The sequence below is a fragment of the Mytilus galloprovincialis genome, chromosome 12 (assembly GCF_965363235.1).
Source record: "Mytilus galloprovincialis chromosome 12, xbMytGall1.hap1.1, whole genome shotgun sequence".
NCBI classification, from domain to species: domain Eukaryota; kingdom Metazoa; phylum Mollusca; class Bivalvia; order Mytilida; family Mytilidae; genus Mytilus; species Mytilus galloprovincialis.
Window position 1 is genome coordinate 61,514,085 of NC_134849.1, and position 13,627 is coordinate 61,527,711.

General features: G+C 31.2%; 1 protein-coding gene across 1 annotated transcript; it reads left to right on the forward strand.

Annotated features, from left to right (window-relative positions):
* The first annotated feature begins 3,582 nt into the window (after positions 1 to 3,582).
* On the forward strand, positions 3,583 to 13,627 carry LOC143054472 (kynureninase-like). Its single transcript, XM_076227491.1, has 7 exons — positions 3,583 to 3,717; positions 4,477 to 4,623; positions 5,466 to 5,564; positions 7,692 to 7,818; positions 9,347 to 9,432; positions 11,503 to 11,757; positions 12,609 to 13,627. The coding sequence occupies exons 1-7, from the start codon at positions 3,661 to 3,663 to the stop codon at positions 12,738 to 12,740; spliced, it is 903 nt and encodes a 300-aa protein (XP_076083606.1). The 5' UTR covers positions 3,583 to 3,660; the 3' UTR covers positions 12,741 to 13,627.

Here is a 13,627-nt window from a genome sequence, read left to right on the forward strand (position 1 = left end):
ACTATTGCCCCCACCAGCTGTAGATATGAACTCAGGTGCTCCGTAAGGGTTATCAGTTTCTGCTCCAATAGACTTTTGGTAACCAACACTAATGCCCCCAACAGCTGTAGATATGAACTCAGGTGCTCCGTAAGGGTTAGCAATTTCTGCTCCAATAGTTAATATTTGGTAACCCACACTATTGCCCCCACCAGCTGTAGATGTGAACGCAGGTACACCGCAAGGGTTGCCAGTTCCTGCTGCAATAGAGAATATTTGGTTACCAACACTATTCCCCCCACCAGCTGTAGATATGAACTCAGGTGCTCCGTAAGGGTTATCAGTTTCTGCTCCAATAGAGAATATTTGGTAACCAACACTTTTGCCCCCACCAGCTGTAGAAATGAACTCAGGTGCTCCGTAAGGGTTATCAGTTTCTGTTCCAATAGATAATATTTGGTAACCAACACTAATACAGTATCAGTGAATGCAGGAGAGTATGACTTATTGCGTGAGGGTTTACGCAGTATATATTGGACGATAACTGTAGTCTTTCGGAACACCGAATGTTATTCGGAACACTTCTGTTCTTTCTATGACCACCTTTCAAATACATGCGCAATAGCTTCTATGACCACCTTTCAAATAAATGCGCAATAGCTTACTAATCTGTTGAATAAGCATTAGCATCTTAAGTTGCTATAGAGATATTTTACGTATGATTTGAAATTTATTATGATATAATATTTCCTTACACACGATTACAAGCTGCTAATATTAACCTACATGCGTAGTATTTTAATTTGAGTCAAACGTTGAAACCAGCTGTGTTTAGGTATGAGATAAGATTTCATGTAAACAATGCGATTTATATTCTAAACGAGAATAATTAAAAATAAGATCTTTAAAAAAAGTATAAGTAGCATTTTATTTTAGATTTTAAGTTTAGGGAAGATGTACATGATGTAAAAAGCAAGCTATTTATTTTTTATACTGAAATTAAAGGGAAGTCTTTTTTGCATATGATTAAATTACAGTTATTTTTTGTGATTAAATATTGCAACTTTAATAAAAAAAAAAAAATGGTTATTGAAAATGTAATTAAATAGATATTGAATATGAAAAAATAAAATAAAACGGAAACCTACAACTAAAATATATTTTTAAAAAATACACTTGACTATGCAAATGTTTTGTCGTTTTTCGTTTGTTAATACAATACATGCAAACATTAATTTGTTTCTAACTTGAACCTGTTTAAACGATTTATTTTTTTCTACGTATTTATAAAAAGTATGTTTTTCAACAACATGAGCATGAATTATTGAAAGTTTAAATAGGGTCAGAAAAGAATTATTAAACGATGTTTCTACTTCTGTAGCAGTTAGAAAATAACAACAAACGCCTCAAAACGTTTTCAAAACTTTAGTTAGAAACAATTGCACCCAAAAAGTGCCGCTTTAATTACAATCATAAATCTTAAAATTAATCATGCATGCAATTTCGGTAGACTTAATAGGGTCACCGATAAGATATCAAATGTCTATTTTTAGATACCGAGTGATGACAGATGCAGATAGAGATAAGAACAAAATACTTTCTATTTATATATGGTTACCTTAGCCAAAAATATTTTCTATTTATAGTTACCTTAGCCACAAATACTTTCTATTTATAGTTACATTAGCCAGGGAACTAATTATCACTTCTGTAGTAATTGATTTTAAAATTATTTTTTTGTGAAAACCATCAGATATTAAATTTTCGGTTTTTATAGATTATGTATAAATTTGATATTTAGGTTTTTTATGCATGAACAATTCAAACAACATGCTTCTGACTAAAACATGTGCTTATGAATATACCTGTTTTAAAAAATCTTACATACATACCATAACACATTAATGTAACTATACCATGTAAAAGACACTTTTTAAAAGTTAATGAAAGAACATGTTCAAATATAAAAGAAACACCTTACAATTTTCATAATTGTGAATTTAAAACAAACTCATGTTTAACAAAGGGTAATCAGTGATAAATTCAGTTCGTATATGTTAATTTTTTTAAATTTAAATTTAAATTTAGTTTGTTTATTTGTAAGAACTTAAACTTTTAAGAGCACAAATCACACACCATTAAATTGCCAATGCTTACAACCCTAAGCATCACGAAAACCTTGCAGAGCTGGTGTACGGATCTTAATAATACAATAACAAGCCCTTGTTCAAATAACTATGAACATACACTACAGCTCAGGTGGATTCTGCTTTGTCTACCGGTCCACCAAAGGAGTAGGCACCGGGTGGGCAAAACATTCTACCTTGTCCACTCTGCACACTTTTAGGAGTGGGCATGTAGTTTCTTTTGTTTAATCTAAAAAAATCATGCAAGTACAATCACTTGAAAAAAGCAGATAAGCAGTTGTAATCAATATTTTTACAAAAAAGAGATTATAGCTAGAGTGGGCACGTGTAGGCAGGTGGAAAAAGCATAATCAAACACAGGCTGTTGTGTATCTCAAATGCCAATATAAACAGCTATTAAGTTTCATAGATTGCATTTCTTTTTTATAAGCACAAAAATCATTAATTTGTAAATAAGCCTAGAAACCAACTCTTTTCTTTAAAAAAATCTAATATTTAATACCAAACATGCATTTTGGGTTTACGATTGCATTTCTTTTTTTTAAAGAAAGCAACTTGTAGTTTTGTTATTAACCCAAACATACATATTATAATAATTAAGATCTAGCAGCCATAAATAATGTGTGATTATACATCACAGACATAGAATATAACTGCCTTAAACATGTTAAACATTCAAACACAAGACCAATAAATCTGACAAAGACACATAAAAAAAAGATATTGAAGTTGATATCAAATCTGACAGACACCCAATAACTTTTTTGGAAAGTTAACCTACATTATCGCTATTTTGTGCATTTTTCCTTTGATCTTTTTTTGTGATAATTTTTCGTATCATGCTACTCGCTTGAGATGGAAAATTATCGCTAGAAACTAAGGAGGCACGTAGCGTTGCTTAGGAAATTGACATCGTCGTCATAGGTAAAATAGCGATAAACAGATTATCATTGGTCATCTCAACTCATTTGCTTTTCTCGCTTTCGCCGTACCGGCTCAAGCGAGAAAATCAATCTCGTTGAGATGATCAAAGATAATCTATAAGTAATTAAAACATAATGCTGTACCTGTATACACTTTCATGATAAACTAAAGTATCAAAGGTGTAAAATAAGAATATAGAATGAAAACAACACAGTTAAAGCCTCTTGCATAATTAATGAGAAATGTTTGATCACAGATTAATTGGACAATTATCAGGAATGTTATATAGATATATAGGAATGTAGGATGTGGTATGAGTGCCAATGAGATAACTCTTCATCCAAGTTACAATTTGTAAAAGTAAACCATTTATAGTTTAAAGTATTGCCTTGAACACAAAGCCTTGGCTCAGACCAAACAGCAAGATATAATGGGCTCCAAAATGACTAGTGTCACACAACTGAAACAGTAAAAACAACGGTCTAGTCTATAGAAATGTTCATATTCATGATATTTTTAGATATACATGTATTAGGACTTGACCATGAGATTCTTGAATATAATATATGTTTATTTTTTGTTTCATTTTTAGTATGCTTTTGCCAGTCAAATGCGTCTCCATGGGTATGATCCTGAATCATCAATGATATTTGTAGAACCCAGGAAAGTAGGTCAAATTGTAGTCATTTTATTTGGTTTTCAAATCTAAAACAATTTACTCCATGTTTTACTCTTATATTTACAACAGTTTGAAATCAGTAAATATGTTTGCTTATATATACATATACTATTTTCTCTAATTCTGTGGCCTTTCTGTACCCAATGTAAAAAAAAGTTTAATCAATGTGTGGTTCATTGATCTGAGTCTGTCAAAAATGAAAAATGTATTTAATAATCTTTAGAGAAGCACTGATGCAGAATGCAGATTCTTACATATATCCAATCTCAATAGATAAAATATCAAATGGACTTTAACATACGATAATATAATTATCTCAATTGGAAAAATCATATAATCCACTGGTATCTATATTCAACACATGTAAAGTTTGTGTTTAGGTTAAGCAAGTGAGGTTAAGGTACCTTATCAGAATTTGAGAACCTGCCATACTTGAATGGAGAATATGCAACAATTAAAATACTCAGACAACATACAATAATCACTATTTCTTTCTGATGTCAGGCATTTTCTTGTATGAGGTAAACATTTTATGGGAACTTTTATGATGTCTAGCTGTAATGACAAACATATAGCGATTAGATAAATTCAGTATATACAATGGATTTCAAGACTTAAATTAACACCTCTCATCAGGGAAATCCTAATAAATCCAGAGAGTTGTCTGGTGTAAACCTCTTAAACCCGGAAACAATTAAATCACTGTCAAATAAGGGCTAATTTTCATCCAGATGTTTTTATTTACAGGGAGAATATACATTAAGAACAGAAGACATTTTAGATAAGATAGAAGCAGAAGGAGATTCTATAGCTGTCGTCTGCTTTTCTGGAGTCCAATATTATACAGGACAATTCTTTGACATTCCTACCATAACAAAAGCTGGTCATGAAAAGGTAAAATAGATATTCCAACAAGTTATATGATTAAGGACAATAGTCAAGTTTGGCTGTATACTTTTATATTGTATTTTTGTCAAATCTTGCTATTTGGACAACAAAGATAAGATATGCAGTAGGACTTACCTTATAGATAACAATTCATTAAACAAAATAAGAGTATGGCTTAATAAGCACTACAGACATTCCTGATTGTGCTCTATAGTGTAAAATCATTTAGATGTAAGATCTTTTGGGTGTTATATTACATATGTACATCCATCTTCTGGTTTTTATGCCAATGGCATAATGCTAATGAATAAATGAATAAGTCCTTCCATCTGTTTGTGTGTCCAAAACAAATTGTTTCCAGTAATCATCTTTAGTATCCCTTGCCTTATTGAATGACAATATGGAGTAGGGAAAGAAGCCCATTGATATTGGGATCAACAGGTCAATTTTATGGTTATATACTGAAATAGAAAAATGGTTTCTGAAAAAAAGCAATAGAGTAATAGGTCATGTTTATTCAATTTGTTCCTCCAAGCATGCTAATATTTTGAAGCCTTGAAATAATTTTTTTACTCTCAATAAAGAACACTTTGTGGAGTATCAGTTGACATTTTTTTTTATCGCAGAAATATCTCTTGGTACAGGTTTATGATATTCTGTTGCATATCTAATCAGTGGTATTGAACATGAATAATCTATTGAGTGGTTAAACCAATGTTTATGAGATCATGTCATGTTTGGCAAAGCAGGATTTATTGATGTTATTTTCCTTTCCAAAAATTGCTATTGCATTTAAAAGATATTAAGAGAATAAAAATAACAGTTGTTTATGTTCTTTTTGAATGAAGGGATGTTATGTTGGTTGGGACCTGGCACATGCTGCAGGAAATGTAGAGTTACATTTACATGACTGGGAAGTAGATTTTGCCTGTTGGTGTTCCTACAAGGTACGATATAAGTTTTTGCATAATTGTGTTCCTTCATGGTAAGAAGCTTAAATAGACATTGCATGTTTGTGTTCTTACAAGGTCAGAAAGTGAATTTGCCTGCAGGTGTTCTTCAATGGTGAGACATTGATTTTGCCTATTGGTATTCTTACAAGGTAAGTTATAGATTTTGTCTGTGTGTGTTCTTTCAAGGTAAGAAGTAGACTTTGCCTGTTTGTATTCTTACAAGGTAAGTTATAGATTTTGTCTGTGTGTTTTTTTTTCAAGGTAAGAAGTAGACTTTCCCTGTTGGTGTTCTTTCAAGGAAAAAAGTAGACTTTCCCTGTTGGTGTTCTTTCAAGGTAATAAGTAGATTTTCCCTGTTGGTGTTCTTTCAAGGTAAGAAGTAGACTTTGCCTGTTGGTGTTCTTTCAAGGTAAGAAGTAGACTTTGCCTGTTGATGTTCTTTCAAGGTAAGAAGTAGACTATGTCTGTTGATGTTCTTTCAAGGTAAGAAGTAGACTATTCCTGTTGGTGTTTTTTGAAGGTAACAAGTAGAATTTCCCTGTTGGTGTTCTTTCAAGGTAAGAAGTAGACTATGCCTGTTGGTGTTCTTTCAAGGTAAGAAGTAGACTTTGGCTGTTGGTGTTCTTTCAAGGTAAGAAGTAGATTTTGCCTGTTTGTGTTCTTACAAGGTAAGATATATAGATTTTGTCTAATTGTGTTCTTACATGGTAAGAAGCTTATGTAGACATTGCATGTTTGTGTTCTTACAAGGGCAGAAAGTGAATTTGCCTGTAGGTGTTCATCAAAGGTGAGACATTGACTTTGCCTGTTGGTATTCTTACAAGGTAAGACATATATTTTTGTCTAATTATATTCTTACAAGTTAAGATATATATTTTTGCCTAATTGTGTTCTTACATGGTAAGAAGCTTACTATACCTATTGGTATTCTCACAAGGTAAGTAGTAGATTCGGTTTGTTGTATAAAAAAGAAGATGTTGTATGATTCCAAATTAGACAACTCTCCAGAGACCAAATTAAACAGAAATTAACAAAGGTGCTCTTTTAAGGTAATGTATAGACTGTGACGGACTGTGTTCCTACAAAGTTACTGATTGAAAGTATAAGTAGTAGATTTTGTCTGTTTGTGTTTTATGAAAGACTTTGCCTGTTGTTGTTCTTATAAGATATGGTATCAACTTTGTCTTTTTGTGTTCTTTCAATATACAGTGCATGTTGGTGTTCTTAGAAGATGATGTATAGACTTTGCTTGGTGTTATTTTAAAAATAAATCACAGTATACAAATTGTTATTTTACATTCATTTGACTTAGAGCCAGGCTTTTTCCTGGTGGGGTTTGTACTAGATATATTTGTTGGCATGAAAAATGGTCATAATAAGAACAAGTTCATATATATTTACTATGTTGACTTAGAATGAGTAAATTAGATCTAACACAGGTAATGAAATATTAACAAAAATAATTTTAAAAAAATCTAAAAATCAGATGTTGAAGCTTATAAATTCAAGTCTAAAACAGCATTTAAAAATCAGAAAATCAGGATAGGTAATGATGCAGTGATTACAAGTTTGACTTATCCCTAAAATGAAAGTAACAAAAAAAACCTCTGTTATCCAAATGTTTAGAAGCAAAGCAAGACAGAAAAGCTAAGAGCTATTTCATTAAAATGGATATAGGAGGCTAGAACGAGACTTCTATTATTAAACATCGACTATAGAATCATTGCAAATTCAGAAAAACCTGTATACAGATGTATGTATCGAACTTTCAAAATGCGAGTTCTTATTATAGCCTGTCCCATTATTGGAATTGAATAAAAAAAATTACAATAATTACTGAATTAACTGATCATCATTAAATGTGTTATTGCAAAGTAGACCCTCGTTTCTTGTTTTTTATATAGATTAGATCATTGGTTTTCCCGTTTGAATGGGTTTACACTAGTCATTTTTTGGACACTTTATAGTTTGCTGTTTGGTGTGACACAAGGCTCCATGTTGAAGACAGTACTTTGACCAATATTGGTTTACTTTTACAAATTGTGACTTGGATGGAGAGTTTTCTCATTGACACTCATACCACATCTTCTTATATCTATTAACTCTGAATATTTTTTTCAGTATATGAATTCAAGTGCTGGTGGATTAGCAAGTATATTTATACATGAGAAACACAAAAACACAGATTTACCGAAGCTGGAGGGCTGGTGGGGACATAAATACTCTACAAGATTTCAGATGAATAATGGTAACCATAATTGTACCATACTTTAGAAGTCGCAACAATATATGTATAGTGCAATTACCTTGTCCATCCATTCCAGACCTTGTTTTTTTCATTTATCTGATAAATATGTTCTTGGATTTAAAGATGTACTTATAATGTGAAATTAAAAAAATCTAGAATTTAAAACTGATAATATAAATCAGAATAATGTTAGTTGAGGAACAAAATAAGCTAGAAATATTGATAGGTTATGGAACTCTTTTTCGAGTTATTGAATTTTTTAAAAAATGGCAGGAAAAGACTGACTCTGACGCCTTATATTTAGCATTGGTATTTATTAGGGTCTCAAAATTTGAGGAGCTATTGAATTTCAAAGTCTTCAATTTATGAAAAGAAAAGAAGGTGATATGGGACAAAATATTTTAACGTATATTGCATGAAAAAACCAAAGAAGTCCAAACATCTGACAAAAATTTATAAACTTGACCTGAGTACATCCTTAAGGCTTGTATACTGAATTTCTAAAGACCATGGAATTAGGAATCTATGAAAAGACAAATATTCCTTAATTTCCTGTTTAGAACTGACATAGATAAATGAATTTCTAAATGGATATTTTGTCCTAAATTGGCACAAGAAATGTTAGTCATGTAGCAACAGAAGAAAATCAGAATATTCATACTGTTGACTATAAACATCATTGACTTGTAATCTATATCAAAACTATTAAAGAACACATTTAGATGATCAAATATTTAATAAGATGATGTTTGTATTTTCTATTCTCAATTTTATTATGCCCCCGCAACTGAGCCCTGCAACTGAGAATAGGGGGGGATGTTGTTTTACCCCTGTCTGTCCGTCCGTCTGTCTATCCTTCTGTTTGTCTAATTATGGGTATATAGTAATTCCACAGTTTAAATCCTAGAAAACTTTGTTCTTTTTTGGAGTATTTACTTGCATAAGAGGAGCTTTTCCAGATAACTCCTCCTACGGTTTGAATACTAGGAATTTTTCACTTTGCTGTCTGTTTGGACATATATTGTAGGTGTGCATGTGGTCAGAGTTTTGATTTTTATTAATATTTACTTTTTTGGGAGATAGTTGAACTTTGACATTTTTGGGCTATAAGCAGTTAACACTTTCCATCTGCGGGGCATTAATTGTGTCTCTCAGACACAATAGTGTCTCAAAAAAAGTCCTACATTGATTTTGTTATACTACAGTCACTTCAGAGTAGAGTAGAGGGCTGTCACTTTGTCTGTTAATTTTGTGTTTGTCCACGTCCCAGTGAAGGAAATAAAATAAAGGTTCTCAACATTTTTATCATTTGTGAAGTGACAGGCAAAATGTAATTGAAATGTCATTAGGTAATTTAATGCATCCCTAAGGTACACACAAACATGGAATCTTGGAACTAAATATGATTGTACTGAGTCTTAATTTGTTTAGAACCATTTTTTAACAAACTGATTTTTTTCTCATATTCTTAACTATCATGACTATAAAAACTGTGTTTTAATCGGTATGATTTTTGTTTTATTTTTAGAACATGACCCTATTCCAGGCGCATATCACTATAGGATTAGTAATACACCAGGCCTGTTATGTGCTCCTTTAAAAGCAAGTCTAGAGGTTAGTTACTTTTTTCATAATACGCCTGAATTTCTGTATACTGGACTTCTGGCGACTCTTGGTAAACCAATATACCTTGTGATGTCATCTATATTTTTAATGAATTTACTGATATGGTCCGAGACCACAATTATTTCGTAGTGCTTTTCATTTAGACAATAAATGAAAATTAAAAAAAAATCCCACCTGCACTTTCTGAAAAAAATATTTACATTGTGTTGTACTACTTTTGGGACAAAAGTCAAAATTATAGAAACCTTCATTGGCTCTAACTCAAAATATGGACAATTTTATGTTAAGGGGGTCTTGAAATCTTTTGACAGCTTCCGAAGTGCTAATTTTTAACCTTTTTCAACTGGACCAAATCACTACTTTATTTTAGAATTCATGAATTTTAGAATTCATTACCCAATATTTTTGACAGTGTCATTTCATCCCTTGACTTACTATTTGAGGCATAAAACATGGAGAAATACATTTGGGAGGGGTATAAAAAATATTAGCAAGTAACACACTGTCCACACTAGGGACTACATTCGTGGACAACGAAAATCAAGGGACGACAATTGTGGTCTCGGACCATATTGTTCAAAGTTTTCAAAAATTGTATTTTTAAGATTGCTTATTTGAAAAAAAAAATCTGCAAATACAAAAGATGTTCCCAAAAAACATAAAAAAAATAATTGAAATGAGAATTAATGTGTTGTTACTGTCAAAGAGACAATATGATATCTATAAAATTCCCACAAATATAAATGATCGGAAACAGAAAATATAATGCACTGACAATTTTGATATAAATAAGGTAAGCTCATAGCCTTTGTATTAGGTCAATTGTCAACTGGATTTATCAACCCAAAGAAGTGTATCTACCTCAGACTTGGGCCTCAGTCAATATACTTCTTTATATATATAAGGTCAATATATTCTTGTATTGACTTCATTCAATTGTATAATATCCAAATACAGCTAGAAGTACAAGTTCTGAGGCAAGGCAAAAAAATGACATTAGAGATTATTATCAGTAATTATGATACTCCTGAAATTCTTATTTTTGTGCAGTAAACTGGATTCTGATGTGACGACCTTATTTTGCTTTTTAACAAAGCCGTGTTCTAATTGGCACAAAATATATTTGACACATGAGCACAAACTTTAACTGTTTACATTCTTGTTATTTTCATTTGTATCCTCATAAAATATTTACATTATAGCTGCTTACATAAACTTATTATATATTGTTAATTCAAACCTTATATGTTCACTCCTGTTTTTGGTGGGGATCACACCATGTTAATATCACTAGTTCTGTGGACTGTATTTTGGACTAATAATGTTTGTCTTCCTGGTTTTGTAGGGGATCACTTTAGTACAATATTTGGTTCTGTGATCTGTATTTTAGACTGTTATTTGAATTTCTGTTTTTATTTTTGTCACATGGTTTTACATTTTTTTTTAACTTAAAGTTTTGATTGTCCCCTTGGTATTTACATTAATTGTTTTAATTTTTGCAAAAATCCTGTTAATTTATTGCGATTCTAACCCTGCCACAATTTTTGCAATATTGAGAAAAATCCTGTTAATTTATTGCGATTCTAACCCTGCCACAATTTTTACAATATTGAGAAAAATCCTGTTAATTTATTGCGATTCTAACCCTGCCACAATTTTTGCAATATTGAGAAAAAATCCTGTTAAATTAGTGCGATTCTAACCCTGCCACAATTTTTGCAATATTGAGAAAAATCCTGTTAAATTATTGAGATTCTAACCCTGCCACAATTTTTGCAATATTGAGAAAAATCCTGTTAAATTATTGCGATTCTAACCCTGCCACAATTTTTGCAATATTGAGAAAAATCCTGTTAAATTATTGCGATTCTAACCCTGCCACAATTTTTGCAATAATAAAAACATTGCAAAAAATTTCTAAATTTACAATATGTCTATATATTTTGTGGTCTTTACACCTTTTATGTACCAAGTACCAGGTTATAGTTTTTGGTTAAAGTAGTTCGATAATTTATGAATATTAGTAATGATATAATGTCATTTATTTCATAATTGCAGATATTTAACAAAACATCTATGCCAGAGATAAAAGCAAAATCAAAACTTTTGACCGCTTACTTAGAGATGAGAATCAAAAATAAATATCCAAAGGATCCCAAACATATTGCTGATGGAACGTCGACGGATTGGAAACATGTCCATGTAGATATTCTTACTCCAGCAGATATAAACAGAAGAGGAGCTCAGTTATCTTTGTCGTTTTCAATCAACATCACCCATGTGTTTGAGGAATTGGAAAAAAGAGGAGTTGTGGTAAGATCTTCACATCTTTCAGTCCAAGCCATATATGGGGTTGAAATTGTTTGAAAATTAAGCTGTTTTAAAGCTTTTCAAATTTTGTGTCCTTTTCTGTCAATAATTTGATTCAAGTTATTGAAAATAAAAACATTGCAGTAAAAAATTGAAAACACTACGTTTAATAATTTCTTGCGTCCAAAGCGCTTTTCTGGATTTTCCTTCATCAGGAACGCTCAAAGCCAAATACTTGAAATCCAAAGATGTATAAGTACCGAAACCGTTGAAGAGCTATATGTAAAAAATATCTAAAATAAATAGCCAAATTCATCTAAAGCCAACTTTGCCTGAGGAAGTTGAAACCTTAATTTCTTAATAATTTATCAATTTATAAACAGACAATTTTAGTTAAGTTTGTGTAATCATGTCAGTACCGAAATACTGACTACTGAGCTGATGATACCCTCAGGGACTGATAGTCCACCAGCAGAGGTATTGTCCCAGTGATGTAAAAATTGAAAACAACATTTTTAATAATTTCTTGTGTCCAAAGCACTTTTCTTGATTTACCTTCTTAAAATTCAGTATAAATCTATCAATCTGTTGTTTTTGTTGAGCCTGTGAGATTCTTCCTCATCCTCATGCATTATTCTTCCTCATCCTCATGCATTATTCTTCCTCATCCTCATGCATTATTCTTCCTCATTCTCATGCATTCAGAGTGTGTTGATAAAGTTTTTAGACATCAATAACTTTGTCAAATCTTATTTGAAAGAGCTATTGTTATATTTTATTTTTATATTTCAGTTAGATGAACGTAAACCAAGTGTAATAAGGAACTATTGTTATATTTTATTTTTACATTTCAGTGCGATGAACGTAAACCAAGTGTAATAAGAATCTCTCCTGCACCTCTGTATTGCTCGTTTGAAGACGTCCACAGATTTATGATTTATCTAGATGAAGCGCTGCAAGCTGTTGCTAACAACCTGGGAAGATGATAAAGGGACTTAATCTAGAATTTTAAATTGTTATCTTTTTCTTGAGTACCAATTGTTTTGTATTAATCAGCCATTTTAAAACAGCAAACACTTTTGCTATCTAAAATATTTTTTGTTAATTTTCTATATTTTTTACAAATATTGTTATTTTTTAAAATATCATATTTTTATACAACCTAAAAATCACTGATTCAGACAGTAAATTGCAATATCCTAGATTATACTTAATGTGTGTACAAGTTGAAGAATGAAAATGAAAAATGATTGCCATTATTTACATTCACTAATTGTTAAACTTTTGCTGCTCTCTTTGATTAAGAAGTTAATATGTGGATTTATTCATATTCTTCGATACCAATATTGATAATGGAGGAAAACAAATTTTGCATGAAGTCTATATAAAAAAATAAAGCAGCACTTTATAAAATTCAAGGGTTTGAAGCACTTTACTGGATTTACCTTCTATCAAGTTTATGAAAAAAAGAAAGATGTATTTATACACAAATGGGACAAGAAATTAAAGACACACAAATCAAAATATTAGCGGTAAACAACAGATTTGTTTTTAGTCAGATGGTAAAGCATTATGCCCAGGATGTTATTACCAAGAATTACACATGTTGACATAAGTAGGTTTACTTTAATAGACAGTATCTAAATACTGAGAATTAGTGGTATATTAAACGTAAACTTCTTTAAGAAGTGTTTATTATACCCCAATCAATGAGAATACTCATAATAATTGAACAGACAAGTACCACCAAATGTAAGTGGACCAATTGTAAGCAAATCTTATAATTATATTACTTGGAAACTGGGGCCAGAAACAGTGAATGCTTGTAATCAATTTTAAATGCATAATGTGTTTACAATAAAAGTAAATTATA

Coding starts and splice junctions, on each gene's coding strand:
- LOC143054472 (XM_076227491.1), top strand. CDS start 3,661: ATGCGTCTCCATGGGTATGATCCTGAATCATCAATGATATTTGTAGAA. Junction 4,624..5,465: donor CAAAAGCTGGTCATGAAAAG/GTAAAATAGATA, acceptor TTTTGAATGAAG/GGATGTTATGTTGGTTGGGA. Junction 11,758..12,608: donor TGGAAAAAAGAGGAGTTGTG/GTAAGATCTTCA, acceptor TTTACATTTCAG/TGCGATGAACGTAAACCAAG.